Source organism: Pelophylax lessonae (assembly GCF_965119305.1).
Source record: "Pelophylax lessonae genome assembly, chromosome: 4".
NCBI classification, from domain to species: domain Eukaryota; kingdom Metazoa; phylum Chordata; class Amphibia; order Anura; family Ranidae; genus Pelophylax; species Pelophylax lessonae.
Genome location: NC_138771.1, coordinates 649,514,607 through 649,526,269, shown reverse-complemented (window position 1 = coordinate 649,526,269; position 11,663 = coordinate 649,514,607). Strand labels below are relative to the sequence as shown.

General features: G+C 50.5%; 1 protein-coding gene across 1 annotated transcript in view; it reads left to right on the top strand.

Moving 5' to 3' along the window:
- The first annotated feature begins 851 nt into the window (after nucleotides 1-851).
- The window catches only part of PLOD3 (procollagen-lysine,2-oxoglutarate 5-dioxygenase 3), a 75,708-nt gene continuing 64,896 nt past the window's right edge, over nucleotides 852-11,663 (top strand). The window contains exon 1 of the mRNA XM_082253328.1: nucleotides 852-1,020. Within this exon, the coding sequence (XP_082109454.1) occupies nucleotides 930-1,020 (91 nt within the window). The 5' untranslated portion in view covers nucleotides 852-929. The remainder of the gene's footprint in view (nucleotides 1,021-11,663) is intronic.

Genomic DNA, 11,663 nt, shown 5'->3' with positions numbered 1-11,663 from the left:
CGGGCTCTGTGTATGCCTGAGATATGAAGGTGTATGAGGGCATTTTATAGGGATGAGTGAAGTGGCGACAAAATGCTGGGAGTTGTAGTCCTCCCAGGTTATGGGTGAAGTATACAGTTAGAGGAGATGCTGGGAGTTGTAGTCCTTCAGGCTCTCTAAATATATAGTTGAGGTGTGCAGGTGAAGAAGATGCTGGGAGTTGTAGTCCTCCCTGTCTCTCTCTATATGGGTGAGGAGGGGCTGATGAGAGGAGTAGTTCTGTGCAGTATATACAGGTGGGTGATGATGGGAGTAGTAATGATGTGTGGTATAAAAAAGGTGGGGGATGATAGGAGAAGTAGTCCTGTGCGGTATATATACAGGTGGGGGGTGATGGGCGTAGTAGTACTGTGCGGTATATAGATGTGGGTGATGATGGGAGTAGTAGTCCGGTGTGGTATGCGGAGGTGGAGGGAAGATGGGAGTAGTAGTCCTGTGTGGCATAAGGAGGAATGATGGGAGTAGTAGTCCTGTGTGGTATATAGAGGTGGAGGGATGATGGGAGTAGTAGTCATTTGTGGTATATAGAGGAGGAAGGATGATGGGAGTAGTAGTCCTATGTAGTATATATATATACAGGTTGTACATAGCCCAGTGACGTGGCAGACCGCAGCACCCCCCTCTCCCCCTGTACTCGCTCTCTTCTCGTTCTTTCTCTTGATTGGCTTTCTGCCAGCTCTGTCTTCCACCTATTGGCCGCCTGTGACAGGCGCCGCTCTGCTATTGGTCGGAATTCAGCATTGCTCCCACTGGTCAGGGGTCCCCTGCTCTCCGCCTATGTGGTGTGTCGGGGGGCGGAGCGGGCTCTCCTCCGGGGGCGGGGCCTGGAGCCCCGGTCTATCCTGGAGCTGTAGACCGGAGGAGAGTTGTGTGGAGTCGGACACAGAAGGATGGAGGGAGTCGGTGTGCGGGGAGCGCTCTGCCTGCTGCTTCTAGCCGTGTGCGCTCCGTGCGCCCGGGCCCGGGACTCCGTCAGACCAGGTGAGGGGACCGGAGGAGAATAGGGGGGCTGTGTACCCCAATGTCACCCCTGGGGGGGGCTATAATATGGGAGGGGCTGTGTGTACCCCAATGTCACCCCTGGGGGGTCCTCTGAGGAGAGAGGAGGGTATAATATTGGGAGGGGCTGTGTGTACCCCAATGTCACCCCTGGGGGGCTATAATATGGGGGAGGGGCTGTGTGTACCCCAATGTGCCCTCTGGGGGGTCCTCTGAGGAGGAGGGGCTGTGTGTACCCCAATGCCACCCTTGGGGGGTCCTCTGAGGAGAGGGGGGCTATAATATGGGGGAGGGGCTGTGTGTACCCCAATGTCACCCCTGGGGGGTCCTCTGAGGAGAGAGGAGGGTATAATATTGGGAGGGGCTGTGTGTACCCCAATGTGCCCTCTGGGGGGTCCTCTGAGGAGGGGGGGCTGTGTGTACCCCAATGCCACCCTTGGGGGGTCCTCTGAGGAGAGGGGGGCTATAATATGGGGGAGGGGCTGTGTGTACCCCAATGCCACCCCTGGGGGGTCCTCTGAGGAGAGGGGGGCTATAATATGGGGGAGGGGCTGTGTGTACCCCAATGTGATCCCTGGGGGGTCCTCTGAGGGGAGGGGGGATATAATATGGGGGAGGGGCTATGTACCCCAATGTCACCCCTGGGGATTCCTCTGAAAAGGGACCCTGTATAATATGGGGGAGGGGGTCAGCCCTGTCTGTGACCCAAAAATGACCCCCCCCAAATATCAAGTACTGTCCCCCACCTCCTCCCCAATGTTACATGACTCCCCATCATGGGGTGACCCCTGTGTACAGACATGGGGAGGGGGGGGAGGCTCCAGTCCACTCAATCAGTGCACCCCTTTAGCAGTGTATAGGTAGACTGTCAGCTCTTGGGCCAATATTACACCCCAATAACTGAACACTGGATATTTGAATGATCAGCTCCGTATTGTTTTCCCTCCTGTCTGAACTGAGCCCCCGAACCTCCCCCCCCCACCCTCCCCTGCTGCATTCCATGGACAGCCAGCCATTCCTCAGCAGGGCTATACCCCCCCCCCCACCCCAGAGGAGCTCACACAGGGTACAGAGCCCCCCACCCCCACCTCACATCCAGGAACGTACGGGGTCAGGAGCGGGCAGACGGCATAGTGTGGAGTCATGGTCTACTTATCACATTGCTGCTCTGAGGTCTGAAAGGTGGTGGACAGGGTCAGGAGCGGGCAACCAGCACAGCATGGTCATGGTCTACACGTCTCTCTTCAAACCTGAGATCAGAGCTTCAATGTGTCAGGCGACTCATGACCCCGCCTTCTTGGTTGCCCACTTTTGACCCCATCCATAACTTTTCAGAGCAGCTAGGTGGTGGATGGGGTCGGGAGCGGGCAACCGGCAGGGCGAGGTCATGGTCTACCCATGGCTTTTCTGCTGTGAGGTCTGAAAGGTGATGTACGGGGTCAGGAGCGGGCAGCCGGCACAGCGAGGTCATGGTCTACCCATGGCATTTCTGCTCTGCTGTGAGGTTTGAAAGGTGACATACGGGGTCAGGAGCGGGCAGCCGACACAGCGAGGTCATGGTCTACCCATGGCATTTCTGCTCTGCTGTGAGGTTTGAAAGGTGACATACGGGGTCAGGAGCGGGCAGCCGACACAGCGAGGTCATGGTCTACCCATGGCATTTCTGCTCTGCTGTGAGGTTTGAAAGGTGACATACGGGGTCAGGAGCGGGCAGCCGACACAGCGAGGTCATGGTCTACCCATGGCATTTCTGCTCTGCTGTGAGGTTTGAAAGGTAACATACGGGGTCAGGAGCGGGCAGCTGGCATAGTGGGATCATAGTCTACTTATCATGTTGCTGCTCTTAAGTCTGAAAGGTGGTGGACAGGGTCAGGAGCGGGCAACCGGGACAGCGTGGTCATGGTCTACACGTCACTTTTCAAACCTCAGAGCAGAGCTGCAATGTGCCAGGTGAATCATGACCCCGCCTTCTTGGTTGCCCACTTTTGACCCCATCTATCACTTTTCAGAGTAGCAAAGTGGTGGATGGGGTCAGGAGCAGGCAACGGGCAGGGCGAGGTCATGGTCTACCCATGGCATTTCTGCTCTGCTGTGAGGTCTGAAAGGTGATGTACGGGGTCAGGAGCGGGTAGCGGGCACAGCGAGGTCATGTTCTTCCCATGGCATTTCTGCTCTGCTGTGAGGTCTGAGAGGTGACATACGGGGTCATGATATACTTATCACATTGCTGCTCTGAGGTCTGAAAGGTGGTGGACAGGGTCAGGAGCGGGCAACCGGCACAGCGTGGTCATGGTCTACACATCTTGGTTGCCCACTTTTGACCCCATCCATAACTTTTCAGAGCAGCTAGGTGGTGGATGGGGTCAGGTGTAGGCAATCGGCATGCCAAGGTCCTTAGTTGTAATCAGTATGGGCTTACGAAGGGTCGTTCTTGCCAGACCAATCTGTTACCATTCTACGAGGAAGTGAGCTGCCATCTAGATAGGGGGGGGAGACCTGTGGATGTGGTGTATCTGGATTTTGCAAAAGCATTCGATACATTTCCCCATAGACCAGGGATCCTCAAACTACGGCGCTCCAGCTGTTGAGGAACTACACATCCCATGAGGCATTGTAAAACTCCTGACGTTCACAGACATGACAAGGCATGATGGGAATTGTAGTTCCTGAACAACTGGAGGGCCAAAGTTTGAAGACCCCTGCCATAGACGCCTAATCTACAAGCTGAGGTCTGCAGGCATGGACCATAGAGTTTGTTCCTGGATAGAAAACTGGTTATAGGGGCGTGTCCAAAGGGTGGTGATAAATAACGTGTACTCAGACTGGTCTGGAGTGGTAAGTGGGGTACCCCAAGGTTCTGTCTTGGGACCAATTCTGTTTAATTTTGTCTTCAAACCATGGCCCTCCAGTTGTTCAGGAACTACAATTCCCATCATGCCTAGTCATGTCTGTGAACGTCAGGAGTTTTACAATGCCTCATGGGATGTGTAGTTCTGGCGGTCCGTAGTTTGAGGATCCCTGGTATAGAGGATGGGATAAATAGCTCAATCTCAGTTTTTGCGGACGACACAAAAATAAGCAGGCCAATAACTTCACATCAGGATATAGAAATTTTAGAGAAAGACCTGAATAAAATATTTGGGTGGGCAACTACATGGTAAATGAGGTTTAATGTGGAGAAATGTAAAGTAATGCACTTGGGGGCTAAAAACCTAAACTACTCACTAGGGGGGAGAACCTCCTGGGGGAATAAATGGAGAAGGATCTGGGAGTCCTAGTAGAAGACAGACTGAGCAATAGCATGCAATGTCAAGCTGCAGCTACCAAAGCCGGCAGAATATTCGCATGCATTAAAAAGGGGATGTACTCCTCCAGAGATTAAACCATAATCCCACCACTTTATAAAACTCTGGTTAGGCCACATCTGGAGTATTATTATTATTATACAGGATTTATATAGCGCCAACAGTTTGCGCAGCGCTTTACAATATAAAGGGAGACTATACAGCAACAATACATTTCAATACAAGAGGGTTAGAGAAGGGCCCTGCTCCTGCAAGCTTACAATCTTAAGAGGGAGGGACTGGTGAAACAAAAGGTGAGGGAAATAGAAGATTCTGTTGTTAGCTGAAGGCAGGATAGGCCTCCCTGGACAGAGGAGTTTTCAGGGTTCTCCCAAAAGTGGACAGAGTAGAACAGTGAAGGTGAACCTTGGCACCCCAGATGTTTTGAAACTACATTCCCCATGATGCTCCACTACACTGCAGAGGGCATGAGCATTATGGGAAATGTAGTTCCAAAACATCTGGGGTGCCAAGGTTCCCCATCACTGGCGTAGGAGATAACTGGACATTGGGGTAGTGAATTCCAGAGGATGGGAGAGGCTCTGGTGAAGTCCTGGAGATGAGCACGGGAGGAGGAGACAAGGGAGCTAGAGAGCAGGAGGTCTTGGGTTTGAGTGGAGAGGACGGTTTGGGTTATATTTGGAGATAAGGTTGGTGATGTAGCTTGGGGCAGAATTGTATGCTATTAGTGTTTTGAATTTTATTCGTTGGGCAAGTGGAGGGATTGGCAGAGAGGAGTGGCGGACACTGAACAGTTGGTAAGGTAGATGAGTCTGGCGGCGGCATTCATTGGAGACTGAAGAAGGGATAGCTTGGGGAGATGTAGGCCAATGAGCTGGGAGTTACAATAGTCAAGGCGAGAGCTAACAAGGGAGTGGATAAGTTGCTTAGTGGTGTCAATGGTTAGAAAGGGGCGTATTTCGGTGATGTTTCGGAGGTTTGGACAGTGATTGGATTTGGGGCTGAAAAGACAAGTCAGAGTCGAGGGTGACACAAGCACCCCAGAACGAGGGGAGAGACTTAGACCGCATTCACACTATTACGACTTGGACCGCGACTTGTCAGCCTGACAAGTCGCGGTATGTCACGCTCCCACTGTGTAGCACAGGACCGGTTCTAATAGGAGCGACACAAGTCGCTCCGACTTAGAAAAAGGGTCCTGTACTACTTCGGGGCGAACTGGAGGCGACTTGCATAGACATTCATTTTATGAAGTCCATGCAAGTCGCCCTGCACGCAACTTCACAGGTCGCCTCCGAAGTCGGAGCGACCTAGTGTGAACCGGCACTTATGGTTGTATTATTGATCTTGATGGGGGGGGGTCACGGACTGGAGGAAAAATTACGAGCTCCGTTTTGGAAAGATTGAGAAAGTAGTGTGACATCCATGCTGATATGTCAGTTAGAAAGTTAATAATGCGAGAGGAGACCGAAGGAGTGAGGTGAGGAGTAGAGAAATAGATTTGTGTGTCATCAGCATCGAGGTGGTACTGGAAGCCATGGGAGTTAATAACTGACCAATGGAGGAGGTGTATATGGAGAAGAGAAGGGGGTCCAAGGACAGAGCCTTGAGGTACCCCAACAGAAAGAGGAAGTTGAAAATAGGAGATATATGGCTCGTTTCCACTGAGCGGTACGGTTCGGTTCGGTACGCTATTTATGCCGTTTCCATTGTGAATGGTACCCTAATTCCGAACCGTACCACTTTTTTGGGACCCTTTAGTTGGGGTACCAAGCACATTAGTACCTTACCAACAGGGTGGAGCTACACTCTGCAGAACTTTGATTGGTTGACAGAGAATCGTCTATCACAGCTTTCCTGCTACACCACGCCTATCATGAAAGGGTGCTATTGGCAGTGGAAACGCAAGGTGTACCGTTCCGTACCGTACCGTACTGAACCGTACCGTACCACTCAGTGGAAACGAGGCAATAGATAACGCTGAAGGAGCGCTGTGATAGGTAAAAGGAGAACCAGGAGAAAGCAGAGTCTTAAAGGCCAAGAGAGTGGAGTTTTTTTTTGAGGAGGAGGGGATGGTCAACAGTATCAAAGGCTGCAGAGAGGTCGAGTAGTATGGAGTAGTGACCATTGGTTTTAGCAGTTAGTAGATCATTCGTGAGTTTCAGTGCAGTGTAGTATGCGAAAGCCGGAATGTCAGGGGTCAAGAAGGTTATTGTCAGTGAGGTAGGAACTCAGATGGTTGTAGACTAATGCCTCGTACACACGCAACGATTATCAGCCGACCGATCGGCCGTCTTTTGTCCAGTGTTGTTGTGTTGGTTGAAATGTGCTCTAGACTGCACACAAATTTTCTCGGCCAACAAAAATCAACTTCAGAAATGATGTCATGTGCTGGTTTGCTTTCCGTGTGTTTTTTCTTGGCCGAAAAGTCGGAGTCGGTTGTCGGAAGCATCATACTAACAAGCCGAAAAACGGCCGATTGGACGTTGGCCGAAAATTCACGGCCAACTATCGACGCGTGTGTACGGGGCATAAGGATTCTAAAAGTTTTGATGCAAACGAGAGCAAGGAGATGGGTCTTAGTTTCTTCAGGTTGGTGGGGTCCAGTGAGGGCTTTTTAGGTTTGGGAGTGATCAGGGCATTATTTAGAGGGGTGGGGAAGGTGCCAGTAGAGAGGGAGAGATTGAAGATGTGAGGAAGCATAAGCTAGAAGAAGAAGTTGACCGTAGTAGATGTGAGGGAACAGGATCCAGGGGACAGGTGGTAAGGCGGGCTTCTGAGAGAACTTTTGAGACCTTCGGTAGTAGCAAGGTCAAAAGAGGAGAGTGTTGAGAGCGGATTTGTTCAGGGTATTTAAAGTGGGTTAGATGTCAGTGCAGTGGAGACATCCCCATGAATTGCATCAATCTTGAAGTGATTGGCAATCTCGTGAACAGTGAGCGATTTACTGGGTGGAGATGGTGGTGGAGAAGGTAGAGCAGAGGCGACGAGGACAAGAGGACAGGGTATTAATAGGGTGACAAAGTAGGCTTGTTTTGCAGCATGGAGGGAGGAATTGTATTTTAAGAAGGCAGATTTATATTGGGTGAATGCATGCTGGGATTTGGTGTCTCCGTTGCAGGGCTATGTGTCTCCGTTGCAGGGCTATGTGTCTCCGTTGCAGGGCTATGTGTCTCCGTTGCAGGGCTATGTGTCTCCGTTGCAGGGCTATGTGTCTCCGTTGCAGGGCTATGTGTCTCCGTTGCAGGGCTATGTGTCTCCGTTGCAGGGCTATGTGTCTCCGTTGCAGGGCTATGTGTCTCCGGTGCAGGGCTATGTGTCTCCGGTGCAGGGCTATGTGTCTCCGGTGCAGGGCTATGTGTCTCCGGTGCAGGGCTATGTGTCTCCGGTGCAGGGCTATGTGTCTCCGGTGCAGGGCTATGTGTCTCCGTTGCAGGGCTATGTGTCTCCGTTGCAGGGCTATGTGTCTCCGTTGCAGGGCTATGTGTCTCCGTTGCAGGGCTATGTGTCTCCGTTGCAGGGCTATGTGTCTCCGTTGCAGGGCTATGTGTCTCCGTTGCAGGGCTATGTGTCTCCGTTGCAGGGCTATGTGTCTCCGTTGCAGGGCTATGTGTCTCCGTTGCAGGGCTATGTGTCTCCGGTGCAGGGCTATGTGTCTCCGGTGCAGGGCTATGTGTCTCCGGTGCAGGGCTATGTGTCTCCGGTGCAGGGCTATGTCTCTCCGGTGCAGGGCTATGTCTCTAAAGGTTGCTGGTGTCGTCGGTCTGCCAAGGTTGTAATGTTTGGGGCCTGATATTTTGTGTAGTGAGAGGAGCAAGAGAGTCCAGTGTGGATGAACGTGAACTGTTGTAGAAAGAGGCGGCCAGGTTGGGGCAAGATGGGTGAGATTTTGTCAGGGAGGCGATCATTTGTATTGTAGAAAAGGGTTAAAGTGGTGGAGGTATCTGCGGGTAATTGTTTTCTGCCTGGTGGGACAGGTGGTTGGAGACGAGCACGTTGTGAAAGTGATGAGGTTGTGGTCCGAGAGAGAGGAAAGGGGGTGTTGGTGAGGTTGTAGGGGGTGCAAAGATGGGAGAAAACAAGGGTTGAGGGTTGTAAAGTTGTTTTAGTGCCTCAGACCAAGGGGGGTTGGGACTTTGTGGGCAAGTGAGGTTATATACAAGTGTGTAGATAAAATTGATTTATTTAGAAAAAGAAATTGACATAAAATTATACATTCATTGGTGTTGGGTTATAGACCCAAGTTGAGTAGGTGAATACAGTTTTTAGAAAGTTTTGTGACATTTGTGGTATGGTGACTTATTGGGATATGTTTCTCTGTTCTTCCATGCTTGGTGGGCTTGGAATGTAGGCAGAGAAATTCCCAGTGAGTATCCTACGCTTTTCGGCCTTTATCAAGGATTTATATCACCATATCTGAAACGGTAGTGGGGTACTGATTAAGTATATATAACTCAATTTTATCTACACACGTGTATATAACCTCACTTGCCCACAAAGTCCCAACGCCCCTTGGTCTGAGGCACCAAACAACTTACTACAATTTATATAAAGGGACGGAGGTAGACACTTACCTCTTCAGCTTTCTAGAGATCAAAAAAAACCTTCAAACAAGGTTGAGGGTATTACCATCAGAATGAGTGAGGGACTGTGTCCATTGTGTTAGGGCAAAGGATGAGGTTAAGTTGAAAAGTTGGGATGTAGGTGGGCTGTTAGTGTCAAAATGGTCTACAGCAGTGGTCCTCAACCCCGGTCCTCAGGGCCCACTAACAGGCCAGATTTTAAGTATTACCTTGGGGAGCTGCAGACTAGAGTACTGCAATCACTGAGCAGCAAATTATATCACCTGGGTTGTATTTCAGTTATCTTGCAAACCTGGCCTGTTAGTGGGCCCTGAGGACCAGGGTTGAGGACCACTGGTCTACAGGTCCCATTTCAAACTTCAGAGCAGAGCTGCAATGTGTCAGGAGAATCATGACTCCTCCTCTTTGGTTGCCCACTCCTGACCCCCATCCATCACTTCTCAGACCAGCAAGGTGGTGGGATGGGGTCAGGAGCAGGCAACCATCAGGGCGAGGTCATGGTCTACCCATGACATTTCTGCTCTGCTGTGAGGTCTTGAAAGGAAAGGTGACATACGGGGTCCAGGGCGGGCAGATGGCATAGTGGGGGGGGGGGGGGGTCATGGTTTACTTATCACATTCCTACTCTTAGGTCTGAAAGATGGTGGACAGGGTCAGCAGCGGGCAACCGGCACATTGTGGTTTAAGGTCTACACGACACATTTCGAACCTCAGAGCAGAGCTGCAATGTCAGGTGAATCATGACCCCGGCCTTCTTGGTTGTCCACTTTTGCAAAACACTCTCAAACCAAGTTACTCTCAATCCAAGTTTTGCTGTTGAATACTCAGTGGGGGATAGGTGATATTCACTTGTCCCCCCCGCCCGGTCCACACTCACCACAGATTTGCACCCCTGCAGGGGTAAAGAGCATATAGATCTAAGCCAGATTCAGATCCTCTCTCCTCCTCGTCCGTCTGGTTGCTGGATCTCTGAATGTGCTCACACGGATGGGTAGACAAAAGAAACAATCCATAGTCTAAAACTATAAAAAGTTTTATTAACTCAAAGGCAGCTAAATGCGCACTTCCAATCATGCCATGCAATCAGAGCATGTACAGGTAAAATAAGGCGCCGTGCCGTTTTACCCCCCCCCCTCCCCCATTTTTTTCCTATTTCTTCCTGATTTCCTACCTGTGTGTGCGATCTCTGAGGTTGGTAGAAGCCCTCCCCCCGATTATCTTAGCCCGGAATCCCCAATTCAAAATCCACCTGCGCTCATGCCTAGTCATTAGACCAGAGGTCCAATATTTTTAGTTATATTATTTAGGTAGCCAATCTGAACTCTCATCCAGAGATCACGTGATCAAATGCCGAGCGCTGGAGGGGGAGCCATGAGCAGCATTTTCCCTTTGTCTGTCACGTCAGGCTTTAAAGTCAACCTGTCAGAGATTTAGCTTTTAAAAGTCCAGTGAGAGTGTCCTTATTGGCTAATGGGGGGGGCGAAGGGGTGCTGTGCCAGGTGGGCGGGGCTTAGTTTTGAAGTCCTGCTTTCTCTTACGTCCTCCGACAGTCGCCGCCGCCTCTAAGTCATCACTGTTGGGTATTGACTTCCGCTAATACCCAACAGTGATGAGTTAGAGGCGGCGGCGACTGTCGGAGGACTCAGAGTAAGGAATTTTACAGGTAAGATTTTACAAAAATTCCGTTATTTTAAACAAAATAAAAAGCAAAAAGGGGGAGGGGCAGTTTAAGATACTTTTTTTTTTTTTTTTTTTCTAAACTCAGATTGGGAAGGAAGCTATCCTCTAAATGTGAAAGGGTGCATTCACACTTCTTAGTTCCTCTTTAACATGAGTTACAGTAAGGAAGTCTTTTCATTTTGAATGACCGGTCAGCTCAGATAGGAATGGACCAAAAAAACCCGACGTGCAGCTTTTTTTCCTGACACAGCGCACCACAATGCATGATAGTGAACTATTGTGTGCTGCAATGCATGCACGTCGGGGCCGTGTTATGGCACTTTTCCACTGCAAGTACCGGCTTGGCTCCACTCGGCTTGGTTTGGTTTTCCTCTGCATGGTACGGTGTAGGAACGGTTCGGTACGGTGTTGGAACGGTTCGGTACGGTGTTGGAACGGTTCGGTACGGTTTGCTTTTCCACTAAAGTAGGTGGGTGGGATAACAACGATTCTCTGACCAATCAGTGGCTAGTAGTGACAAACGGTCAAGGCTGCATGCAAAGGATTGTGGGATATGGTACCGATACGGCCTCTTGGAACTACAACCGAGGTGGTACTGTTTAAGCGAGCCGTTCCGTTCGGTTCCATGTAGTGGAAAAGCGCCGCCGTACCGTAACGAACCGTTCCAACACGGTACCATGCAGTGGAAAAGCGCCGCCGTACTGCACCGTACCGAACCATTCCAACACCGTACCATGCAGTGGAAAAGCGCCACCGTACCGAACTGTTCCAACACGGTACCATGCAGTGGAAAAGCGCAAAAGCGAGCCGAACCGTTCAGTTCCATGCAGTGGAAAAGCGAGTTGGGGTGACATTCAAAAAGGACACACGTAGCCCGCAATGGTGTGTTTCATCTCTACATTGTTTGCGGTGTGAACAATATTTTTAATATGAATAATCCTAAATAAAATGGATCCAAAATTAATCTGTAACTGATACTTTATAGAAATAGTCAAAGACCTAAGGAAACTGTGTGTCTCCGCTCTGGGGTTCCTCTGTCAGTGCCTCCTCTCTAAGG